At 41.0% G+C, this 26,020-nt stretch overlaps 1 protein-coding gene across 4 annotated transcripts in view; it reads left to right on the top strand.

Annotated features, from left to right (window-relative positions):
• The window catches only part of plrdgb (PITP-less RdgB-like protein), a 103,134-nt gene that overhangs the window by 64,756 nt on the left and 12,358 nt on the right, over positions 1–26,020 (top strand). For 3 of the 4 annotated variants that reach the window (XR_014032019.1, XR_014032020.1, XM_081391857.1), the window contains exons 8-16: positions 1,219–1,406; positions 3,051–3,193; positions 3,354–3,524; positions 10,715–10,900; positions 11,076–11,224; positions 17,962–18,078; positions 21,943–22,059; positions 22,702–22,850; positions 22,974–23,123. Coding sequence is in view for 1 of the 4 variants with exons in the window: in XM_081391857.1 (XP_081247983.1) it covers positions 1,219–1,406; positions 3,051–3,193; positions 3,354–3,524; positions 10,715–10,900; positions 11,076–11,224; positions 17,962–18,078; positions 21,943–22,059; positions 22,702–22,850; positions 22,974–23,123 (1,370 nt within the window). In the remaining 3 variants the exon portion in view is untranslated. The remainder of the gene's footprint in view (positions 1–1,218; positions 1,407–3,050; positions 3,194–3,353; positions 3,525–10,714; positions 10,901–11,075; positions 11,225–17,961; positions 18,079–21,942; positions 22,060–22,701; positions 22,851–22,973; positions 23,124–26,020) is intronic. The other variant, XR_014032018.1, reaches the window with a different exon arrangement.

Below are 26,020 nucleotides of genomic sequence, written 5' to 3'. Positions count from 1 at the left end.
TTTGGCGTAAACAGAATGAGAACATGGATCCATCATGCCTTGTTACTACTGTGCAGACTGGTGGTGGTGGTGTAATGGTGTGGGGGATGTTTTCTTGGCACACTTTAGGCCCCTTAGTGCCAATTGGGCATTGTTTAAATGCCACGGCCTACCTGAGCATTGTTTCTGACCATGTCCATCCCTTTATGACCACCATGTACCCATCCTCTGATGGCTACTTCCAGCAGGATAATGCACCATGTCACAAAGCTCGAATCATTTCAAATTGGTTTCTTGAACATGACAATGAGTTCACTGTACTAAAATGGCCCCCACAGTCACCAGATCTCAACCCAATAGAGCTTCTTTGGGATGTGGTGGAACGGGAGCTTCGTGCCCTGGATGTGCATCCCACAATCTCCATCAACTGCAAGATGCTATCCTATCAATATGGGCCAACATTTCTAAAGAATGCTTTCAGCACCTTGTTAAATCAATGCCACGTAGAATTAAGGCAGTTCTGAAGGTGAAAGGGGGTCAAACACAGTATTAGTATGGTGTTCCTAATAATCCTTTAGGTGAGTGTATTTTGAAATAAAAGGTTGATGGTAAAATATAAAACTGTTTACTTAGTCATTAAGTATAAAGCAAAATATAATATTTTTAAGTTTAATGCAAAATTTTCAGATGTCTAGAAATATTGACAGTGTAGGGAATCCGTCTGGGCTGAGTTCAAAATGAGTGGTCAAAGTAACAACTCCTCTAATTGGTCGATCTCTCTTTAGGATTGTGGGTAATGTTTTTTCATAGGGAATTTGGCTATTAAACTTGCTTTTAAATTTTTTAATTACTTTTGAATCACATATCATTTGAGGCATCTACAGAAGCATATCAGAGCTCGGAGCTCATGGTAGGTCTATCTTGAAAGGTTTATTGGATTTTGTTAAAAATCTATTTCAATTTGGAGAAAATTAATGGCGTTTACACTTCTGCTGCACTGTATTTAATATACAATTTATCATAACTTTGTGTTTGGCAGTCTTGTTTGACTATATAATAATTCTAGAGGTCTTCATTTGTAAATATGAAAACAGATTCCATGGTGTGAACTTCAATTTTAAGGAAAAAAGTAATAAGGAAGCAAGATGACAACCACAACTGCTTAAAATTGATAATGAGGAACATACACTTCTGGCTGCTGTACAACTGACTTCGGTTATGGTTGTCTTTATGTTCCAGGAGAAGCCATGTGCGGTGAACTCCCTGAGCCCCACTCTCCGAGGCAGCAAGCGCCTGAGTAAGAGCAACATTGATGTGTCAACCCCGTGTGATCCGCTGTCTGGAGTCCGCCATCCACTCATCCGAAAGCAAAGTGACTCGTGTGATGCAGACGTGGCCAGTGGTCAGTGTGATGTCTTTATCAGCAGGTGAGATTTGGCTTTGTTCATTGCTTCACTGACATGTGTTGACATTTTAGTTACTGCTTATTCCCTCAGGAAGAAAAGCTTCCCAATATGTCTGATTAAATATGGATGGACTTTAAATCATTTAATTAATTTAGTTGGAGCGAATGTGTTCATGTTTGTCATGTCCTGGAGTGCCTGGCAGGAGCATTTCTCAATATTAAAAACTGAAAATGATATTACAGAAAAATTATATATATATCTTTTTTTTCCATGTCTCTGATTAAAATGCTTGAAGCAAAACAAGTTTTCTTGGGAATATTCTTGTAACTGGTAATGCATTTATAGTTTTCCTTTGTCTTCATTATCACTTTCCACCCTGCTAGTCTTTTGTAATGTCCTTTAACTTTAAATGCCAGGGCTTTAATGATTTAAAAAAAAAAAAAAAATCTTAATTTTAAGATTAAAATTTTACATTTTAAAAGATTGCACAAAAATGATAAATTATTGATTTATTAATAATTAATGATTTTTTACTTTTTTTTTTTTGGATTTAGTTGGTTTGTCTCACTTTAAAACATTCCATCCTGTTTCATAAAATTACAGAAATCATTTCAAAAGACTGGTATCAAAAGTCTCATTTACATGTTTATAAAAACACTTCATTAAATTATACAAGAATATTCATGTTGGTATAGAAATAAACATAAATACACATGATGACATTAATAAACAGTCTGTGATATTTGTTTTATGCAGATCATAACATTTTCTATTGCATGATATAAATACACTTAGGTAGTGTATGAAAGCATGCTTGGAATGTTATGAATGCTAATGAGTCATTCAGTTGCATTGTTCAGTTTACAGATAAAGTTATGTCTGAAATAAAAAAACTGTAGGCCTAACAGTTGGGAGCCAAAAAAAAAACAAAAAACTCGTTGAACTGATTTAATTGCTAATTGATGTGTTTGCCCTGTTTTGATTTGGTTTTCAGTGTGTAGCTCAGAATCAGCTGACTATCAGCTGTTCAATCTCTCCTATCACAGTGATTCTCACATCTTTGGTACATGTATATACGTGACACTATTACTCCTTTCCAGCTTAGCCATAGCTCGCAACCCCCCCCCCCCCCCCGTCATCAGTATTCTTATTCCATAGCTGTATGTTCTGCACCTTTGCTGTTGTTGTTTTTCTTTTTGCTCTCTGTTCCAGATCTGCATCAAGACATGCCTTTCAAGCTGTCCTCGAACATCTCCTTATTAATCATCTCCATACAAAATTCTGTTGATTGCTAAATATTATTGTACATCATTTCAATGTCATGCTGATTGTTCCGGGGGGGTTAGTACAGGCCCAGCTAATCCTAATTTATTGTAAAGCTGAACCCCATATGGAACCATACTGCCAAACCAAATGTTGTAAATTAATAACAATAAATCATGTTCCATTGCCAGAGTGGTCCTGACTGAAATGATCCTGAAATGGACGATTAGCAATGGAATGTATCAAGGAAAAGATCTTGCTTGGTTCTAAAGTATTAACAGACCTGTCATGGGGGCACATGATGACATCAGCATAAAACGAAAGCATTAATTCTGATTAATCATTAACAAAGTTTTAATAATAAATGAAGATAACTCGCTTTCCATCCCTGCTGTCTCACAGTCTGTCTCAGGACGATCAGTGTGGCTCCAGGCAGGCTCTCAATCCAGGCTGCTTTGAGTTTGAAGTGTCAGATTGCTTTCTGCTGGGATGCCCACTGGGGCTGGTTCTAGCAATGAGGAGGACAGTGTTACCTGCCATTGATGGTATAAATCAGCTTCCCTTTCACACACTCAAATTATTTATTTTTAAAGAAATATTCTGTTTTACCGAAATAATAAATGTGATTTATAGTGATTTTTATTTATTTATTTCATGCTCAAAGTAATTACCTGATGAATGGTTACTCTCTTTCATCTCTATTAGTGGCTCAGCTCCGGCCAGCTTGTTCTCAGATTTTTAATCTGTTCTACCCATCGGACCCCTCTGCCTCACGTCTGGAACCTTTGCTGCACCCAGTTCTCACCCACCTTCCCCCCTTTCCTGTTTCCCGTTACCAGCGGTACCCTCTGGGTGACGGGCGCTCCACTCTCATTGGTAAGAGCTTTCTCTCAGGCTCCCATCAGCTTGCATTACTCAAGTAAATAGGGCTGTAAAGATCTGTTTGTTTTAAACGTAAATAAAAAGAGCAAAGTACAAAGATTTATTATAACTTAATCTAAGTTGTAATATTTGGCAGATTTTAGGTCTTGGCAATTTGATATTTTAAGACTTTAACTTTAAATTAATTCAACCATATTAATCAAAAAAAGACATGTCAAAAAAGACATGTCACTGGTTTTCCACTGGAAGAACATCTGGATAACATCTTGGTTACTGATGTAACCCTCGTTTCCTGAAGGAAGGAACAGAGATGTTACATCCATACTAACGTATTGGGTCTTGGGAGCCCCAATCACCTTTGAGTAGGAAAAAACGGGCCAATGAATATTGGGGAGTGAGATTTGCATGCTGAGCCACTCCGACCTGGACATACGGGTGTATAAGGCCGGCTAACACTCACTCATTCACTCACTCGACAGGGATGCCGGCCATTAAGCGGTGGTTCAGGGTTGTGGCGGGAGCGATGTAATGTCTCCTTTGCCTACTTAAGGGAACGAGGGTTACATCAATAACCAAGACGTTTCCATTCAGTCAGTCATGTTCGATGTTACGTTGAATGTTACGAGTGTCGGAGATGCAATGCTGGCAAGCTGCCTTTTGCCAACTGGACACTCATACAGTTGTGACCTATCCAGCACCCCATGTAAGGCCAAGGAAAAATAGTTTTCCATACCAATGGGATAAAAGGGACAGGGCTTACCCTGGAGACAGTCATAGCTGCTTTTCCTCTTACGTGTTGTTTCATGGGAAGAGTGATTTAGGTTTCAATTCTACTACAATAGAGAGTGATGCTATGGAGATATGGGACACATATGGAATTACCAAGGGGGAATCACAGCATATAGGCACTTTGCCCAGTACAAGGGCTGACTAGTCAGTCATGCAAATAAGTACTGGGTCTGGCGTCAGACACCTCCACTGCATCTGACTGCCGAAGGACACTGGAGGAACTTGATTCAGGGTTCCCCAGTAGGGAACTCACCTGAAAAGGCAGTAGGCACTCGTATCCCCCCACTAGAGGGAAAAAGCGCTGCAAGCGAGACACAGAGTCAGCTTTCCTACACATTACCTGTTTGTACCCAATACACAGGAAAAAAACGTCTCAACCCAGAGATTGTAGAATCTTACAAAGGTGTTAGGTATCGCCCAACCCGCAGCTCTGCAGATGCCAGAGAGGTAACTTGCACCAACGCCCAGGAGGAAGCAACACCCCAAGTAGAATGAGCCCTCACTCCGATGGGGCACTTCTCGCCTTGGGACTGGTACGCCAAGGTAATGACAGCCACTATCAAGTGGGCCAAGCTCATCATAAGCTCACCTGGTAGAGGGGGCTCTAGCTTGAGTGATAGTGTCTACCTCCGCCCCTTTAGGAGGTTCCAGAGGTCTGGACGTGGGTTCCATATGGTGCTCCGTCCCTGAGAAAGTAGGTCCTTCCTCAGGGGAATCTGCCTGGGAGGGGCTGTTGCGAGGAGCATCAGGTCCAAAAACCAGGTCCGGGTGGGCCATAAAGGTCTAGCCATCAAGACCTGCTCCTCATCCTCCCTAACCTTGCACAGTGTCTGTGCGAGCAGGCTGACTGGGGGAAAAGTATACTTGCGTAGGCCCCAGGGCCAGCTGTTTGACAGAGCATCTGTGCAGAGGGTCCCCTCAGTCAGGGAATACAACAACTGCCAGTGGGAGGACTCCCGGGGAGGCAGACAGGTCTACCTGGGAATCCCAGAATCGACTCCAGATCAGTTGGACCACTTGGGAGTGGAGTCTTCATTCTCCAGGGTATGTGAGCTGTTGTGAGAGTGCATTGGCCGCACTATTGAGCTCGCTCGGTATGAGAACGGCGCAAAGCGGTTTGAGCCATTGCTAACTCCAGAGGACGTCAGTGTATTCCGCCTTGGATGAACAGCAACCTGTTCTAGAGGCATCTGTTGTAACAACAACATGCCTGCACTCTTGTTCTAAGGGACCTCCCGTCTGACAAGGGGCTGAATGTTTGGCAACAGCTCAGTGTGATGGCCACACGGATAAGTGTCATGGCGCCATGCCCATCCGGAGACTCGGCCTTGTACTGTTACTGCGGCTGTGGATGCCATATGTCCCAGGAGCCTCTGAAATGGTTTCAGTGGCACTGCTGTCTTCCGTCTGAATGTATTCAGGCAGTTCAGGACAGACTGTGTGCACGCCTGTTGGTGAGATGCACCATATATAATTCCATACAGAGAAAAGAGATGCTCTGCGTGGGGGAGAGCTTGCTCTTTGTTGGAAGAGGTTTTTGAGCATCAATAAGATTTTCAATGTGCTCAAATGGCTTAATTTATTAAATAGTTGCTAACAAACAAAACATATCACAAAAAAAACGTATTAATTCTTGGTTTGTGTGTCCTGCTCCATCTGAACTATTGATATGACAAAAAACTTTCTTAATTCTGTGAATTTTTTTTTAAACATACATTAAAGGCATTTGTTACATACAATGACTTAAATACACTTCTATCATGATTCATTTCTGAATTCTGAATTTAATTGTTATACATCTTTCCTGATTAAAAAGAATGAAATTCCTGAAAAGTAGATTGCCAATATCTTTATTTTTACTTATTACTTATAATTTTTGAAGGCATTTTTGTCTGCCAAATCAGTCATGTGGTGTGACCAACCTGTGAAAACAGTCAGAAAATAAATAACAATAAACTAAGGGCCAGATTGACTAGCATCTTGCCCCAGTTCAAAACTTCTTTTGCAGTTAAACAAACTAATGTCAGTATTTACTAAAGATTTACTGGAAGTTATTTTTGCAGCTAACCTTTATAGAGTGCTGCAGGGATGACAGATTTTTGTAGGCCAACATGGAAGTTAACATCGTCCTGGTTCCCTCGACAAAAACCGTCAGATTTTTCCAATTGAATTTTGAAGCGACTTTGAATTTTAACTCCATAAAGAGAAAAGAGATGCTCTGCACGGGGGAGAGCTTGCTCTTTTCACCATTGACCCAAGGCCCCAGATGGCTGTGGTGCCTGAGCACCAGGTCCCTGTGTTCGCATAACTGATCCCAAGAGTGAGCTAGAATAAGCCAGTCATCGAGATGTGAATGGCCACCTCCATGAGTGGGGTAAAGGCATCCTCTGCGACTTTGGTAAAGACACTGTGAGATAGGGACAGCTCAAAAGGGAGGATCTTGTACTGAAATTCTCGACCCTCGAAAGCAAAATGTGGGAACGGTCTGTATCGAGGTAACATCGAGACATTAAAGTCCTTAAGGTCGATCACTGCAAACCAATCCTGGGGGAAAACGCACGTGAAGATGCATTTCTGCTTGAGCATTTTGAATGGGAGCTTGTGAAGTACCCAATTCAACACACAGATCGAATATTGGCCATATCCCACTGCCTTTCTTGGGTACGATGAAGTATGATGAAGCCGCCTGTGCTTGCTCTTTTAGGGAAATCTGCTCTTTTGTGCCTAAGTGCCAATGGGTGAATCACTGCATGTAACTATGCAAAAGCTCTTTTATGAATGGTGAAACAACACTGAATGCACCCTTTCACCAGAAAGAGAGACCTCCTCTCGTAGGCAAGCTCTTTTAGATCAGGAAGAATGCCCTCTCAATCAGGAACAATGCTCTTTATGAGGTGATTGGAGGAGAGTGATCACTTTGCGGAACCACTTGGCTCTGAAGCAAAAACAACTGAACGAGTGAGTGCTAGCCAGCCTTATATACCTGTATGCCCAGGTAGGAGTGTCTCAGCATGCAAATCTCACTCGCCAATATTCATTGGCCCATTTTTTTACTATTTAGAGTGGATTGACGCTCCCAAGTGAGACCCCAATCACCTGATCACCCTGATCACTGTGTAAGCACAGTGATCAGTTTACACTTTATGCAGATCCTTTTATCCAAAGCAATTTACAGTGAACTCAAGGCATACATTTTACCAGTGATCTAGAATTGAATGACATTGCCAGTGTGAACGACATGCTCTACTAGAGTTCTTTAAGATCATCATTATTCTGTGGTATTAGTCAGAATCACTCTGTGCCAGAAAATGTGCTCCAATTAGTCCCATTATGCAGCCAAGCTGAGGTCACAGCTAACTGAACAGAGCATCTAATGCATTGAATGCCAGGAGAGAAAACACTGAGCAGCTGGGTTTTGGGAGAAATCAAATTAAATCCTTTCACACAATTATTATACATTTAAGCGCCCTGAAAATGCAACATTGTCTCAAAAAGCTGGATTTAGGTTTCTTTCAAGCTAGGGCATATAACTCGCTTGCAGAAGAATAACTTTCTATATGCTGAAACAGGATTTTGGAGGATTTGGAGGAGGTTTTTGAGCATCAATAAGATGTTCAATGTGCTCAAATGGCTTAATTTATTAATTAGTTGTTAACAAACAAAAAATATCGCAAACAAATTATTAATTATTGGTTTGTGTGTCCTGCTCCATCTGAACTATTGATATGACACAAATTTTTCTTCATTCTGTGAATTAAATAAATATATATTTAAAACACACAATAAAGGGATTTGTTACTTACAATGACTTGAATACACTTCTATCATGATTAATTTCTGAATTCTGAATTAAATTTGTATTGTTATACATATTTCCTGATATCGCAATGAAGAAAAAAAGCTAATTAAAAAGAATGAAATTCATGAAAAGTAGATTGCCAAAATCTTGTTTTATATATTATTTTTACTTATTACTTATTAATATTTGAAAGCATTTTTATCTGCCAAATCAGTGGTGTGACCAACCTGTGAAAACATTCAGAAAAATAAATAGAAATAAACTAAGGGCCAGATTGACTGAAATATTGCACCAGTTCAAAACTTCTTTTGCAGTTGAACAAACTACTGTCAGTATTTACTAAAGATTTATCTGGGAAGTTATTTTTGCAGCTGACCTTTATAGAGTGCCGCAGGGATGACATTTTTTTTGTAGGCCAACACGGAAGTTAACATCGGCCTGGTTTCCTCGACAAAAAACGTCACATTTTTCCTTTTTTTCAATTGAATTTTGAAGCCTAAATACAATCAGCATGAGTCAGAAGCTAAACGTAGGCTATAAATGAACTACAACTCTGTCACATTTCTTCAACGTCACCATCACAAAGCTTCCATCAACTCTTTGTTTGCAAGAGCATGATTATAAACACAACAAGGCTGTGGAAGTGGAATGGTGAGTAGATGAGTTTTATGGAGCGAATTATGTGCCATAATTAAACAAACAAATCCAGCATTTTGCGAGTCAAATTTTCCTTTGCGAAGTAGATCGAATTTGTTTGCAAAATGCTGGATTTGTTTGTTTAATTATGGTACATAATTCGCTCCATAGAGTTTACCTGTTCAGCTGATGTTTAATGTCGCTGACAACCTCTGTAATCCCATTTAGCCACTTGTTAGCAATCGCCTTTTAAAAGCTTTTTAAAAAAACACACAAGAGGGTATTACATTTTACTGATGTATTATACACTCACCTAAAGGATTATTAGGAACACCTGTTCAATTTCTCATTTATGCAATTATCTAATCAACCAATCACATGGCAGTTGCTTCAATGCATTTAGGGTTGTGGTCCTGGTCAAGACACTCTCCTGAACTCCAAACTGAATGTTAGAATGGGAAAGAAAGGTGATTTAAGCAATTTTGAGCGTGGCGTGGTCGTTGGTGCCGGTTCTCTGTATTTCACAATCTGCTCAGTTACTGGGATTTTCACGCACAACCATTTCTAGGGTTTACAAAGAATGGTGTGAAAAGGGAAAAACATCCAGTATGCGGCAGAGCTGTGGGCGAAAATGCCTTGTTGATGCTAGAGGTCAGAGGAGAATGGGCCGACTGATTCAAGCTGATAGAAGAGCAACTTGACTGAAATAACCACTCGTTACAATCGAGGAATGCAGCAAAGCATTTGTGAAGCCACAACATGCACAACCTTGAGGCGGATGGGCTACAACAGCAGAAGACCCCACCGGGTACCACTCATCTCCACTACAAATAGAAAAAAGAGGCTACAATTTGCACGAGCTCACCAAAATTGGACAGTTGAAGACTGGAAAAATGTTGCCTGGTCTGATGAGTCTCGATTTCTCGATTTTGAGACATTCAGATGGTAGAGTCAGAATTTGGCATAAACAGAATGAGAACATGGATCCATCATGCCTTGTTACCACTGTGCAGGCTGGTGGTGGTGGTGTAATGGTGTGGGGGATGTTTTCTTGGCACACTTTAGGCCCCTTAGTGCCAATTGGGCATCGTTTAAATGCCATGGCCTACCTGAGCATTGTTTCTGACCATGTCCATCCCTTTATCCCTTTATCCCAATGTACCCATCCTCTGATGGCTACTTCCAGCAGGATAATGCACCATGTCACAAAGCTCGAATCATTTCAAATTGGTTTCTTGAACATGACAATGAGTTCACTGTACTAAAATGGCCCCCACAGTCACCAGATCTCAACCCAATAGAGCATCTTTGGGATGTGGTGGAACGGGAGCTTCGTGCCCTGGATGTGCATCCCACATATCTCCATCAACTGCAAGATGCTATCCTATCAATATGGGCCAACATTTCTAAAGAATGCTTTCAGCACCTTGTTGAATCAATGCCACGTAGAATTAAGGCAGTTCTGAAGGCGAAAGGGGGTCAAACACAGTATTAGTATGGTGCTCCTAATAATCCTTTAGGTGAGTGTATATTGTAGAATAAAAAGTGAAATATCTTGAGCTTGTTTTCCCAACAGACCTTATTTCAAGCATTTAACTAAAAAACGATTAAAAAAACCGACTGACTTGATGATGGAACCAGAAGTGCTAAAATGCTAACTCGTTTCCGGGTTTTGGCCTACAAAAATACATCATCCCTACAACACTCTATTGCATATGCTTTTGTAGGAGTTTCACTTCCAGAAGCAAAATTTATGAGAGGAGAGTATTTAAATAAATCATCCAATGGGATTTACTAGGGTTCGTGGTTGTAAATGTTTTGGCATTTGCACCATTATTTAACAACCGAAAAAATCACATGCAAAAAAACATTTCATTAAGTTGTTACTATTTTTCTTTGACCTTTCTTATTTGTGAATAATTCTTTATGTTGTCTTCCTTTATTACTTTTTTTCTCAAAGCAGACACTGTGCTCAGACACTTGTCAGACAGCAGTCTATCTGTAGACGGACACATAGAGCAGTGCTGTGGAGGAAGTGTGTCTCGCAGGGGCAGCGATCGAGTTGTTCCACTCGGACTCGCCCACTTTGCCTCTGATGCTGAAGGGTCTGAAACTGCCCCGAGCGAGCCTTTTAGCATCTCAAACAGTGAGTCTCAAGAGCACTACATGTCCTTGAATCTGGTGCTTTCAGGATGTTCATATATTTTATTCATTTCTTCATGGATGTCAGGGGCTTTGATGTATACAGTTTGAAGATATAAGCTACCTGCAAGTGTGGTTCAGGCATGTATAACATAAATGTTCTGTTTTCTCTCTCTCAGTATGTAGTAGGTGGTGGGGGTCGAAGCGGTTAGATTACGTGCTGTACTGTCCAGATGTGCTCACCACCTTTCCCACTATAGCACTGCCTCACCTGTTCCACGCCTCATACTGGGAGTCCACGGATGCTGTGGCTTTTATTCTTAGACAGGTAAGTGCGCTTCCTCTGACAGTTCTTGGCTCTACTAAACGGATTGTATAACATATAACACCACAACTTGAGGGAAAAGTCCCTGTTTACACCAAGTATTAACATCCATCTTGGGTTATCTGAAGTGGGTAGTAGGAAATGCAGGTGTAAATGTCCAAAACCACATTCGGACCACACTGCATACAGTATGTAGTGTAAACCACAATTCATCCTGATGTATTTGTGATAGCGTAAAGGGAGCGCCTACTCACCTGTCAGTCATCAGTTGCTCTAAGCTTTAAAAGTTAAAAGGATTTTTAATTTTTTTTATTAATCATAACTAGCATTCCTTTTTTCCTTTTATATGCTTTTGAAAAGAAATGTCCCCAACACTTGGGTCAAAGTTAGTGTGTGTTGAAATAACGGATGCAGATGGAAAAGACTAGATGGCTGTCTGAATAAATATATGTTTAATCTCATTAACTTGAGCAAGCTGAAGTAACCAAAAAAAAAATAATAAAAAAACAATTTGCTTTGCCCAGTAACAGAGGAGGGGGTTTACTGAATTGCACATATGACCTAATTATATTAGAGAAAATGTATGCAATGAATCATGTCACCTTTGCCATGCTCCTGTTTTATTTATTTTATTTATCCTGTTTGTTGTACTCTTTTTACTGTGGGGATTCTATCTGGGACTGGTCCTCTCGGCCGTGATTAAAGCATTTCAAATGCATTGTCTGGAGTCTGTCTGGTTACTGCTGCACAGCAAGTTATTGGAACACTATCTTTATTCCCAAGTTATAATGTTCATAGGGAGTGAGACGTCGTCCGACTCAGAGTGACTACTCTTAGGGCATCCGGGGTTACCGACAGAGTAGTCTTGCATAACCAGACCTTCAGACTGGCAACAGAAGGTCTGGACTCTATTGCAGCTTTTCTTGGCCAAGGACTGCTCAAGAGGACGTTTGACTTACATGTAACGCAACCAATCACAGTTCGTTTTGTTCCACGTCATGTTTAGGGGCGTGCCAATATAATGTTGATGTCCCTACCATAACCGACCAGTGTGCATCTAATAAATTATTAATTCAAGAACATTGTGCAAGTTTACTGGAGCCGCAAACTTCACATACTTCTGAAAATCCAGCGTTTAGTTGATCCTGGTAAGCGCTCATTGACACAGTTGTAAACACAACGGCTTTCTTCTTCCATGAGGGGTTTTGGCGTCACGGCATTTGTTTCAAGGCGGACCATTAAAGAACGCGATACACATGTCTCCCGGACATCTAGTAGAATTCAACCATTTAGATTGCGACTTCGAAACTCCTGAAGTGTTTCCAGAAAAGTGTGCCATATGCATCAGACGTTCTGCCAACAGTCCATGGGTGTGACGTCTGAGGCTGAGACTACTGCCAGAGTAGCTATTATTTGTAGGCATCTCATGCAGTCAAAATACTAGTCTTAGGCATCTGGGTTTACTGATGTAGTCTGAGTGGTGGTCATCTGAGGATAATTTGGGATTGGAAGTGCCAATCGTAGATGCGTAAGGGAATTTCTACCACAGGATATTCCACCAAAAAATTAAGATTCTGTTACCATTTATTAATACTCAATCGAATAATGCATGATTTACTCTCCTTTTCTTCTTCTTCTTACAGGAAGAGTAATCAAAATAAGTACGGACAGGTGAATTAAATCAGTAACTAATTACTAGGCACAAAGAAGGCAAACAGGCACAGGCAAACCAGAACAGGAAACACAGTGAAAACAAAACAAAAACGAGGGAACGAGACGCTGCGTCAATTGACACTAAGGGAATTCTTTACGTGATGACGTCTTGAAGCACATGTAAAATCAGTCCAATGGTGTGACGGAACGTCAGAGGTGGGTGACGTCATGAACCAGGAAACTATAAAGCCTGCCCAAAACAGAGCCGCGCTAGCTTCGTAAAAGTCTGGAGTAGTCGCTGACAGACACGTAGGAGATATGGCAAGGTGACGAAGCTTCAGGGAACGAGTGGACATAGGCATTTAGTGCCCTAACTGGGCATAGTAGATTATTCTTTTCCTGGTCCGAGTTCTGGAAGGGAGGACAAAAGGCCTGCAGCATGATAGATCTGGCCAAATTAGTGGGGACCTTTGGAACATAACGTGGTCTAGGATGAAGGAACGCTTTAACCATGCCAGGTGCAAATTCCAAGCACAAGGGTGTCTCCTATCCTATAAGAGAAATGATAGCTGGGAGGAACAAAGCTTTTAGGGTCAGGAACTTAGCCAGAACCTCCTCCAGTGGCTACAACAGTCCAAAATGGTATCACGTTGGACACTTCTGCCATCAGGCCCAACAGCCTCTGAAACTGTTTGACAGTGAGTGACTGAGCCAGAATCAACCAATCGTTGATGTAGTTCATTTTGAGAATACCCTGCAGGCGCAGAGGCGTCCTTGAGATCTATCGTGACAAATCCTCAGATCTGATCTGTGGCATGATTTGTCTCAGTGTTAACATTTTGAACTTTAGTTGCATGACTGACTCGTTTAGCACTCGAAGATCCAAAATGGGACGCAACCCCCCCCATCCTTCTTTGGAGCTATGAAATACCAGCTGTAGAACCCGGTTTCCCTGTTGGAGGGAGGCACATATTCTTTGGCGCCTTTCTCTAACAGGGTTTAAATTTCTTGTTCCATTACCAGAACCTGCTTGGGGCCCACCACGGTGGATAGGACCCCCATAAACCTGGGCACTGTATTTGATATCCTTTTTCTATGGTCTGCAGGACCCAACAAGAAACATTTGGCAGTAGCTTCCATGCTTCTGGATTTTGTTGTGCAATCAGCCCGACGCCTTGTAACAGCGAACCGGCAGGGAACGACCGAACTGACTGCTCTGGAGCCCTCCTCGGAGGGGGCAGGCATCCCAAGGCCACTACGTTTCCGGGTGGTCCTTGAGATATGTGCTCGCCGGAGACCGCTGATGCTGGATGATGGTCTCTATGCCGCTGATGGTCTCTATGTTGGAGACCATAGAGCGGCCGATGGATTTAGCCGTCTCTCCTGAGAGATAAATCTGTCAGGGCCAATTCCCCCGCCCTCATCCATGTCTCTGCACAATTCAGCTTGGTAGGCCTGCAGCAGCGACATTGTGTGAAGGCATGCTGCAGCCTGACCAGCGGCTGAATAAGCTTTACCCACTAGTGATGATGTGGTTCTGACTGGCTTAGTGGTTAATGCCGGGGCCTTTAGGGAAGATGCTGCTTTGGGGGAGAGATAGCTCACAAGTGTCTCTTCCACTTTTGGCATCTCCCCATAACCGTGCTCTTTATAGTTAGATATAGAGGAATAATTGGATGTTTGTGCATTATATACTCTAAATGAAACCGGTTTCTCCCACGATCTCTACACCCCTGTGTTCGTTTCTCCACCCCTGTGTGGAGATCGTGGAAAAACGGTAGGGACCATGATGGTAGGAAGTGTTTGTCCAGTTTACTTTTGAAACGAACGTCCTGTTTATCTGCTGGCCAGTCAATAGTCAATCTTTCAACTGCTCTTTTCACAACCTCAACCAGCTCTTCAAATGCATGAGACTGAGGTGGCGAATCCTCAGAATCTCTTGCATCGACACTGACAACGTCCAGTTCCTCAGAACTAGATAGTTGTAGTGTCTGTGCCTCGGGGCGGAAGGAACTACAGCCTGTGCTTCCAAACCCTGAGAGAAGGCACTGGATCTATCAGGTGAAGGCAGAGATAAGGCTGGCCCCATCTCTAACCCCGCTGATAGATCCATTCGCGAATCCAGTGTTTGTGTTTGCCGCTGTGCCTCGGCAGCAGCGGGAACAGAGCCCTGGGGAATGCAAGCCTGAGCATCCTCGCTAAAGAACACCAGGTGGGATCGAAGTGTCTGCATTGGAAGCACATTACAGTGCAAGTGTGACAAGCTATACAAAGAATGTTTGCACCCTCAAGCGCTGACTGTGCATGCTTCTCATCCAAACAAGCTACACAAAGAATGTTTGTGTCCCCACCCATTAAATAACGTGGGCAGGGGTGCACACACATCCTGAACTGCTGCTTCCTCACCCTGACTTTATATATATATATATATAAAGACAAAACAACACCAAATAGACAAGGTCAGTTTCACAATGAGCGCTACTGAAGACACAGAAGTTAGCAGTTTCTTACGCTTTATAGTTTCCTGGTTCATGACGTCACCCACCTCTGGCGACTGATTTTACATGTGCTTTAAGATGTCATCACGCGAAGCGTTCCCTTAGCGTCAATCGACGCAGCGTCTCGTTCCCTTAAAAGGGAACTGAACAATACACTTTACACTTTAAACAAGATATTTCTAGAAATGTTTTGTCCGTACAATGAAAGTCAGTGGGCTCCAATGTTGTTTGTTTCACAAAGTTTTTCAAAATATCTTCTTTTGTGTTCCACAGAATACAAGTCATATAAATAAAGTCATAAACCCTCATGTCACACCATGAGGATGAGTAAGTGATAATAGGATTTTCAGTTTTGGTTGGATTATTCCTTCAAGATAAATTTTAAAATCAATTTAACGGATGTAGCGACAGATCTTTTCTTCCATATTGTGACATAGAATCAAGTAAAACTTGAAAAAAAAAAAAATAGGGTGAGGTCTTGGTTTAATCCATTAGTTGTTGATTAGATGGAGACAGATCTGAATGTGAGCTTGCAGTCAATTGTGTTTAATTGGACAAAATGATTAGAGAAGTCCTGCAAACATCCTCAGAGAGAAGTCTGTCATTCACAGATGAATCATTCACAAAAACATGTTTTTAGAAAATAGATATGGTGAATTTTCATTTCATGCTGACTTTAAGCTCTTACATCCAGCACATACACGCTGGAGTTCTGATGGATGGCAAGATAAATGCTGTGTTGTCCCAAGATTTCCCCAGATATTTGCACCCTTTTGCTTAAAAAGCTTAAAAACCTAAATTTCAGCCATGTTTTCCATCTGATCAGACAATTATACAGATAGAATCAAAATTGAATGAAGTAGGCTGTCGTTCCTGGTTTCTTTAAGGTCAGCTATAGATAGTTTATTCAAGACTTATATTGTTAGTAGCTACCTGTAAACAAATCAATCACTACACCCTTGTGAACTGGAAAATTTTGGCATAAAAGATATATGTTCCTCTTTATGTGTTGAAGGCTCAGGGGCTTCCTCAGATTTAAACAGGTTCAGTAAATAAATACAGCACAGTGTCAGACTAACATTACACAGTAGAATAGGATTTTTTATAGCTCCTACAATTAGATGCTGTAGCTAAACAATTTGTGGGCAAACAGCACCTTTTTATATTCTATATTATCTTTGCAAACAACATATCCTATAAATCACAAATATATTATATCAGGGGGGTTTCTTGCCTTGCCATCAATAATGGGGCACTGGCCCCTCAATAAAAAAGTGTTCCCATTTGAGACTAATTTTTATATAAATTGTTTTTATTTGCATTACAGAGCCATTCACAAACTGCATGCACAATAATGATCTCCTTCATGGCTGACAAATAATAGAAGACATTTGCCAATTTTGTTTCCTAAAATTTATTGTAGGTACAGTGAATATCCAACTCATCCAGCTCTCTTTGTGTGTTATGTCTTATAAAGTATCTAATTGCTATTTTGGTGTGAGAGACTGCAGCAAATGATTCAAACTGTCTAAATGAATCACTGAACCACTAACAATTTTAGACCATTTGCAAACTTGTTTGACCGATTAGATCAAAAAAGCAAATGCTAGAATGCTAGTTCTGATTCCAAACAGATTACAGATTTTATGCATTTTACTTGCTGCCAGGAATTAGTCACATGGCATTTGTGGCTCTGTTGATTGGCAAAAAAAACAAAACAAAACAAAAAAACTGTTAGCTGACCTGAACACCCAAGAGCAAATATGGCTGAATTCAAATCACATTCTTTCAGGGAAATCTGCATCAGTCAAGCAACTGCTATTAGGATGAATGAGAATGCTAACGGATTGCTTTTTCTGCAGCTGTCATAGACCTCCTTGTTTAAGTTCACGTGAACTTGTGACTCACTCCTCAATCTGTTCAAGAGCTCTACAGAGACGCTGTGTCAAACAATGAGCTTTCTTCTAAACAAAGAGGGGGAGGGGGGAGAGGGGCCAAACAACACAGACTATGTAATAATGCTGAAATGCGTCATCCAGTGAATATATTTGGAAAAGAACTGCAGCTCTTTAAGTTTAATGTCTACAGCAAATGTTGTCTAATGTCATGCCAGAGAGGACACAGACTCATGGGAACAGTTTTAACAACACATTACTGAGAATTATGAAGTAGAAAGGAGCAGAGACAGATAGAGAAGAAAACAAAGAAAGCACTAACATTAAATGCAAAAAATGTCTTCTTGTAAGCATACTAAATCAAATGATTATTATTAAATATTTTATAAAAAAAATGTACTGTAGGGTCTGTTTTTTTACACGTTTTTATTTATTTAAATCTGTTAATAAATTTTTTGTTTTTATTTAAATTGCTTTGATTTCATTTAAATTGAAATTTTTCATTTCATTTCAACTACATTTAAAAAAAAAAAGTATTCAATTTCAAATGCTATTTTCAAATGCAAAATAGAAGTGTTTTCAGTATTTGTCATACTTTCGGACCCTCCGTACATTTGAGATTCATTCAGACAAAGCCTTGCGTTCATAGGATTGGAAATTTACAGCACAGTTTTTCTGCCACTTTCCTTGTTAGGTAATGCGGTGTGACTGTCTGAAGGCTGGGGAGGCCAATTGTTCGGACGCTATTCCAATCTCTCCATCCAGCCCCCGTGAGAAGTGGCTTCGCAGGCGGACACATGTCAAATTACGGGTTAATATCACATGAAATTACCTGCAATTACTATTCTTGATGAAAAAATGTTGTACAGTGTGATTGATTTTATAATACATATCATTTACCTGGAAATGTAAAATAATAATAATAATGTTTCATGTCTAGTCTGCATTTTTGAACAAATAGGGCCCCTGCAGAACATTTGATTCAAAATACTGTAGTGATATACACTACCATTTAACAGTATAGGGTCCGTAACATTTTTTAAAAGCTTTTGAAACTGCCCCAAGCAGGATGAGCGATTCCTTGCAGGTCATAAGCATCCTGCTCCAGTGAGCCTTCCTTTCCTCCCCGATCTCCACACTAAGGTGCCAAGGTCGTGGGAGAAGGCATTTTCAGCCTGTTCATGCCCCTGTAATGAACAGTTGGGCCAACATTAAGGGGCTTGATGAGCATGGATATGCGGGGATGCCCCAGGTTGAGGAGTCATTTGCGAGCTATCTCGTCCCCGGTGCGGGATCCTTATGGAAGGCTCCAGCCTTGTCTTTGAAGCAATACCAGATTTGTTGGCAAGGTGTATGTGGCGTAGGGCCAGGCTGGTGGGGCTTTGCACACCATGGTTATGTTGCAAGCCTACCAAGCTAACTTTAAGTAATACTTTGTGTGCATTATTACATATTTTTGAAGTAGAAATCAGTTTTGATATTTCAAAACACTGTTAATTACAATAAATAGCTGAAAGAACTATTTCTTGAGATTGAGACTTAACTTGGACCTCAAAGACTTTTTGACTTGACTTGGACTTGGACCTCAAAGACTTGGGACTTGACTTGGCCTTTAGGGACTTGTGAAAATGTCTGCTCCCTTATTGTCTCCAGAAAGCTTACACTATGGAGATGATATGGACATGCGCTCTGGTGCATTGGGTGTTGCAGATGTAGAACTGAGCTCTAACGCGGCTGCATCCCATTCTTTTACTTGCTGCCCTTCCCAGGGCAGAAAGGACTATGTGGTTACGAGGTGTATGTGGCAAACTGCACATCACTTTATCATTTGTCGTCTTGCTAGTTCTAAGAGTATGACGTGGTATTGATGTGCCTCCCTGGTGGCACATAAGTAGTAGATCTAGAGGAAGAGATTGGGTATTCCACGCTGTCATGTTCCACTCTCCATCTGGCGCTCTTCAGTGAACTGGGTGCAGAGGCAGTTTCAGTACCATTCATATTTCAAATGGGCAGAAGGTGGAAAAGATGGGCAATTACACTGCTCGCATCCCAAGCCTCTCTCTGTCTGTTATATCAGTGTCGGCAGTTTCAATATGGTAGCAATATGCTCCCTTTATAACAGTTAGGTTTTGATAAATGTGTATGGTGGGCAGATAACTCAACCTGCGTCCCACATCATCATTGGTCATCCTTACCCCTCTGACACTTGGAGTGCAGAGGTGTTAGCGATGTGCTCCCTCTGCGATCACATTTCAATGGGCTAGACAGTACAGGAAGATTGGGCAATACCTCTTTAGCGTCCTACTTCCTCTCCTGATGCCTTCTGTGGCATGGGGCTGAGAAGCATAAATTTGCTTATTGTCGATTTACATTAATTTTGGAGTAACAGGTTGGCACTTCCCTTTGGCAAGGGGCAGCTATCTAGCCCCCTCTTAGATTGAAGGCTGGATCGGTCTGTTCTCATGTATGGATGGGCAGTACAAGAAGGAGAATGAGCTTTCCTGCCTCTGTATGTCACTCCTTCAGTTGTTGCCTCTCCAGTCTATACCTGTAGGTGATAAGTGCGGACATAAAAAATTGGACTCTGTCGCAGCTAGCGGCCCGCTCTCTGTCATTCACTAGAACTGTAGGAATGGGTAACCATCAGCCGTCAAGAGCTACTTGGTAGAGAATGGTTGGAGGTTGTCCCTCTGGAACTAGAATGACCCTCCTCTCTGGTTGGCAGATACAGTGAGGCTGTGATCTACCTAGTCAGTTCTACCTCTGGGTCAAATAAATTAAATGATATGGGTAGTATTGAGCTGCAGACATTGCCTCAGACTGGTAGTTCTGGGTCACTAGATACGCTGTATGGCAATCTTTGGTTACAACTTATTTCGCTGGTGATTTCAAAGCACTGTGAGCAGGCATTTTGGCAGTATGGCGTACTGGGTATTTCGTAGGGTTGGGTACCAAAACCGGGCACTGATATGGAACCGGTACCTAAGTAACCGGTATGTAACCGGACCGAATCAAAATTTCGGTGCCTCATTTTGGTGCCACTTAAATGCCTCAGCTGTCGGTTGAATTGTATATGTGCACTGGAAGCTTCAGTACCAAGAAAAATTCCTTGTGGGTGCAAGCATGTAATAAATTATTCATTCAAGAACGTTGTGCAAGTTTACTGCAACAATAGAGCCGCGAACCTCACGTACGTTTAAAAAAATCCAGCATTCAGTTGATCCTGATGAATGCTCATTGTCACAGTTGTAAACATGACGGTGTTGTTCTTCCACAATAGGTTTTGTGTCACAGCATTTAAGGTGATGCATTCTAAAATAACGCTCTCCTTGTGCAGGACATGCAATAAGTCAGGAGAGGTGTCATATTTGCCCAGAGAAGGCAAAAAATGTGAAAAGAATTGCTGATTTTTAAAGCTGGTTTGTAGCATACCAAGAATACAGACTACTTTGCTGTTATTAGTACTGTAGTGTTATTTAGTGTTAAATTATTGTATTTGGGTTAGGTGGCTTAGGTTTTATTGTGAATTTGTTATGTAAATTTGTTGCGTTTTGTATATAGACTACTTATATTTATATATTTACTCAAACATTTTAATATATAAAATTTTACGAATCTTTTTTTTTTTTTTTTCAATAAAAAAAACGCTCTTTAATCTTATTCACCATCGTTTTGAGGCTCTCTTTTTTTTTAAAGTATCGGTTCAGGCACCTTTTAGGCACCGGTACCATTTAAAAGTTTTGATTTGGCACCGGTATCGATACCCAACCCTAGTATTTCGTTCCCATAGTGTAAATTCCATGATGCAGTGTAGAGTTCTACTTCAAAAGGAAACATCTCAGGTTACGACTGTAACCATGGTTCCCTGAGAAGGGGAACGAGACAATGCATAGTGTTGCTATACTTTCGGCATGCCTGTACGTTTTACTTCAGACAAATAAAGCTGGTGAGGTTTTTTCTAGGCACCCTTATATACTCTGTCGTCACCTGACTGTGGTTGCTAATCGAGATTGGAGTGTAACACATTCTTCAGATTCCAGCTCATGAGGAGCGTTCCCATTGCGTCAACTCCATTACGCAGTGTCTTGTTCCCCTTCTCAGAGAACCATGCTTACAGTCGTAACCTGAGATGATACTAGCCGTTCAAATTCTTGTTGGTGTCAGTCAAACTGTAAGAACTAATTTTAAACTCCCCCAGCTCAAAATGTAGGCGTTTTATATAACTAATGGTAATTAAAGTTTTATCATGTTGATGCTCATGTATTGCAATATTTATCCTGCCAGTGTAGCTTGTGGGTCCTTTTCCATGTTTACCTAAATTGGGTGTTGAGAACTCTTTCTAATGCTGTAATCTTATGCTGTAAACATGAATTACTTTGAGAGCTCTTGTTAGGTGTTTCCACATTCCCTAAAGAATTAGACTGAAGTACAAGGTAGTTGCGATTTACTAAGTCTCACAATATATGTAGTTGCAAATGCATGCAAGTGCAAATGCATTGTCCTGGAGAATCATTAAAACTTTTCTGATGTAATTAACATTCAATGTCCTTTCATAAAGAAGACAGAAAACATTTTATCTATCTTGTAAACTGGGAATGCAACAGATTTTAATAGTGAGTTTATGAACATACCTTTGTTTTTAAGGCTCAATCATATTATTATTATTCATTAACAGAATGTAACGGCAAATCACAGAGTTCATGATGTCATTGTGACAGAAGATGGTCCGCAGACGCTGGTGGGCCGATTTATGTATGGCCCTCTTGACATGGTGACCCTAACGGGAGAGAAGGTATTGTTGATGTCGTAACAACAAGCATCATGACCAATGCTACAAAACAAAGAGGTCTGGAGAAAATCTGTTAAGCCGCTTTTCCGACATCGGGCCAAACCGTTCTCTTTGCTTAATCGTTCCATTTAATGCAGTCAGGCCAAGTGGCCACTGTGGGGCTGATAATGGCCACTCTTTGGAATATAAATACAAACACATCAGTCATTGCCTTGTTAACGCAAGAGTTGCAGACAATATTAGATGTAAATCGCGACCGCGTTATGGAGGATGATCAGATATTTCTTTTAATTTTATTATTAATTTGTTTATGTCACTCAAATTAGCCAGCTACAGAGAAAATGGTAGCCAGCCTACAGACAAGTGACCGATCCTGAGTGGCAACGTCACTACATGCATTCTATCATCCATGCTGAGAATTCCGAGCCAAGAATGGTTTGTAATCGTGCCATGCCGTACCAGGCTCAAGTGGAAATACAACTGGAATTGTTCTTAGAACCGTTCTGCCCAACAGTGGAAAAGCGGCTTTAGATTCCCATTCTAATGGATAGCTGGCACAAAAAAAGCATTTCATACAAAACAGTTTATTGAAACTACAAATTATGATCTTGCATGTATGTTTATGAGTTCCTGTCTGATTCTCAGGTGGATGTGTTTTTGAAGACCCAGCCTGCCTCTGGCCGTTGGGTGCTGTTTGACACTGTGGTGACCAGCAGCAACGGACGTGTGTCCTACACCATCCCTGATGATAAAAAACTGGGGGTGGGTGTTTACCCCATCAAAATGGTGGTCAAGTAAGTACTCACATTCTCATCACAAAACTGTGAATCCTCTTAATATGTATCTATAGAACATGGAATGGAGAATGGAGGAATTTACTACCTGAGCTGGTTGCGTTTCTTTATTTTTCTTTACAGAGGTGATCAGACAAGCGCTGAGGCATTCCTCACAGTGTTGCCACGGGGAATGGAGTGTGTGGTGTTTAGTATTGATGGCTCCTTTGCTGCCAGTGTTTCCCTAATGGGAAGTGATCCCAAAGTCCGCCCCGGGGCTGTGGATGTGGTCAGGTAAACGTGTGACTAATGACAAATACTTTGATCTTAGATACATTAAGTCTTAATGTGCTGCCACATTTACCGCTGTCTGGTTAATTTTTTTGTGTGTGAAATGTAGTAATTATAAGAATCCACAGGATAGGAAATTCTGCATGAGTGCGAAAGGTTTCCGCACACAGATTTCGGAATGGGTTTCAAACGTTAGTCAATTTAGACAAATTCACTGTGTGGACCGCCTGAAAGCTGACTGTGAGTTTTGCTTCATACATTGCAATTGATAATAGACAATGGATCCTTTTTTCCCCACACAACATTTCGCTAATGTAACCACACCTTTATATTCCTGTTAATAAATGTAATACAATAAACTTGTATCGTGTCCCAGTGCTTAAAAAGGGCACAAATTCCATGATTTTAGGTCCCACTTTATATTAAGTGTCTTTAACTACTGTGTATGAACATTTAAATTCATAATTTGATACAATGCACTTATTGTGTCATACATGTTTTTACATTGTACTTATATTTAAAAAGAAAATACCTGTGTGTAATTACAGCTGTAATTAATTTCTGTAATTACATCTAAAATTACACTGTTGACTCTTCCTTCACACCTTAACCCACCCTTAAACATGCCCATACCACCAAACCTGTCACTAACCTTACCCCTGTCCCACCTCAATAGCAGCAAAAGTGTTTTGATATAAGTACATAGTACTTAGGGACACCTAATATAAAGTGTGAACGTTTCTGTTTTAAACACATCTATGTATGTTTGAATGTTGTCATCTATAAAATTGTTATTTTGGCCTGTCCGTCACATGTTGCCTAAGTTTGTTTTTGTTTTCTGTCAGTATGTTTAGTCACCTCTTTTCATTTGTTCTCCTTTTCCCGCCACTAACTGTTGTCATGGACACTCATTCACAATCACACCTGTTAGTTTTTGAGTTAATCGTCAATGTGTATTTAAGTTCCTCATTTCCTTTCTTTCATTGTCGAGTATTGTTTGTGCTATGCACTCGTTTTGCTTGCGTTTTACCTCTTGGATTAATACATTTAATTTAAATTAGAAATAGCATAATGGGAAGACAAGTAAACAATCTCATTGCATGCAAACAAATAATCCGCTAGTAATCTTGAATGTGAAAATGCGTAGTACCGCAATGCATATGTTTACATATGTTTTACAAATGTGCGTATGTTTATTTACATCTGAATATTTGAAGATGCTGAATATATAATAAATATTAGCTAAAATAGCTTTCAGTTTTCTATTTAAATATGTCATCAAGGTAAAAACGACAATTATGTCCATAGTAAGTCCAGTGACATTAACATGGTGACTTTACTTTTGGTTCTGAACTTTGTGTATACACTGAAGTTTGGTTCGGAATACATGTAATGCACATGTAAACAAATATGTGAATCGGATTTCAAAACTTAGATGGTATGAATAGTCCCCTTAGTTTATTGAAACCAAAATGTGATCCAAATAAGTAAAAAAGTACCAAAGACTTGACTTGAACTTGACTATGACCATAACAAACATAACTTGAACATAAACCTGGACTAGACATGGATTCACTAAACAGTAGTTTAGTGAACAAAGCTAGACAAAGGAACAATGAAACATGAGTGTTATGTATACACAAAGACTAATGAGCAAATAAGAAACAATCAAGACAAATCACAAAACAGAACAGAGAAACACATGACCTGAACAACCAATCAGAACATTACACATGAGACTAGGGAAGCGCATGACATGATCACTCAAGGGCAAGGAATCACATGTCACTGATTGGCCAGGTTCTTCCACCACAATCACCCAGCGATCACAGTCACCTGAGTTTTAACGACACACACCTACATCTCTCATTGTCCGGGCTCGTTGATACGAAGCGGACTCTTTGTGCTTCTCTCTGCGAGTTTCACTAACATGCGTACCTGTGATTTCTTACCTGAATTCTGTTCCATTCCAGTCTGTCCAGATCTCGTCTCCAGCGGTGTGCCTGTCAGTAAGTCTGTCAGTCCTGTCAGCGGTGCGTGAGTGTGTGCCGAAAGCCTACCGATCCTCTTCAAACGGAGTTTGTATTCATTCTGGAATTCTCCTCCCGTCGTTCCTGCAAGGAAAATAACTATTATTCATTCACGGATTTCATTCAAGGATTCACCATATCTGAACTCTGATACTCACCCATTCCTGCATGTTTATTCACTTCCGAAACTCTGCTGTTTTAATAAACACCATTATCATTACTTACCTTGTTGTCCGTCTGCTTCCATAACAGTAAGCCCGGACCAAAGACAGTAAACAGCATGAGTGTTCCCGATCCCTTCCAAGAGCTGGTGGATTCACTAAAGAGGGTATTATTATTATCCTCTCTTACCATCACGCCTTCCACACCACCAGCACCACCACCACCACCGAGCACTTCTTCGACCACCGCACCTTCCAGTCCCATGGCTCGACCAGCGCCCTACTCTGGCGGGGCGGAGGAGTGCAACGGATTTTTGCTTCAGTGCTCTTTAACATTCACCATGCAACCTACTCTATATCCCACTGACCAGTCCAAGATTGCATTCATCACATCTCTCCTCACCGGACCAGCTCTCCAATGGGCCGAAACTATCTGGAGTCAAGCCAGCCCAGCCAGTCGCTCTATCCAAGCATTCGTTTCCCACTTCAAGGAAGTATTTGGCCGAGCGGATGGAGAAATATCTGCCGGTGAGCAACTCTATCATTTATCTCAAGGAACGATGTCTACTCATGAATATGCCCTTCGCTTTCGTACTCTAGCTGCGGCCAGTGGATGGAACGAGCGGTCCTTACTGACCACCTACCGGCTTGGTCTTGCCCCCCAACTCCGTCTGCAGTTGGCTGCTTTGGATGACAATATAGGGCTCGA

This window comes from Scardinius erythrophthalmus (genome assembly GCF_964197995.2).
Source record: "Scardinius erythrophthalmus genome assembly, chromosome: 17".
Classification (NCBI taxonomy): Eukaryota; Metazoa; Chordata; class Actinopteri; order Cypriniformes; family Leuciscidae; genus Scardinius; species Scardinius erythrophthalmus.
Note: the sequence above shows the minus strand (reverse complement) of the source record. Positions and strands in the feature narration are given on the sequence as shown.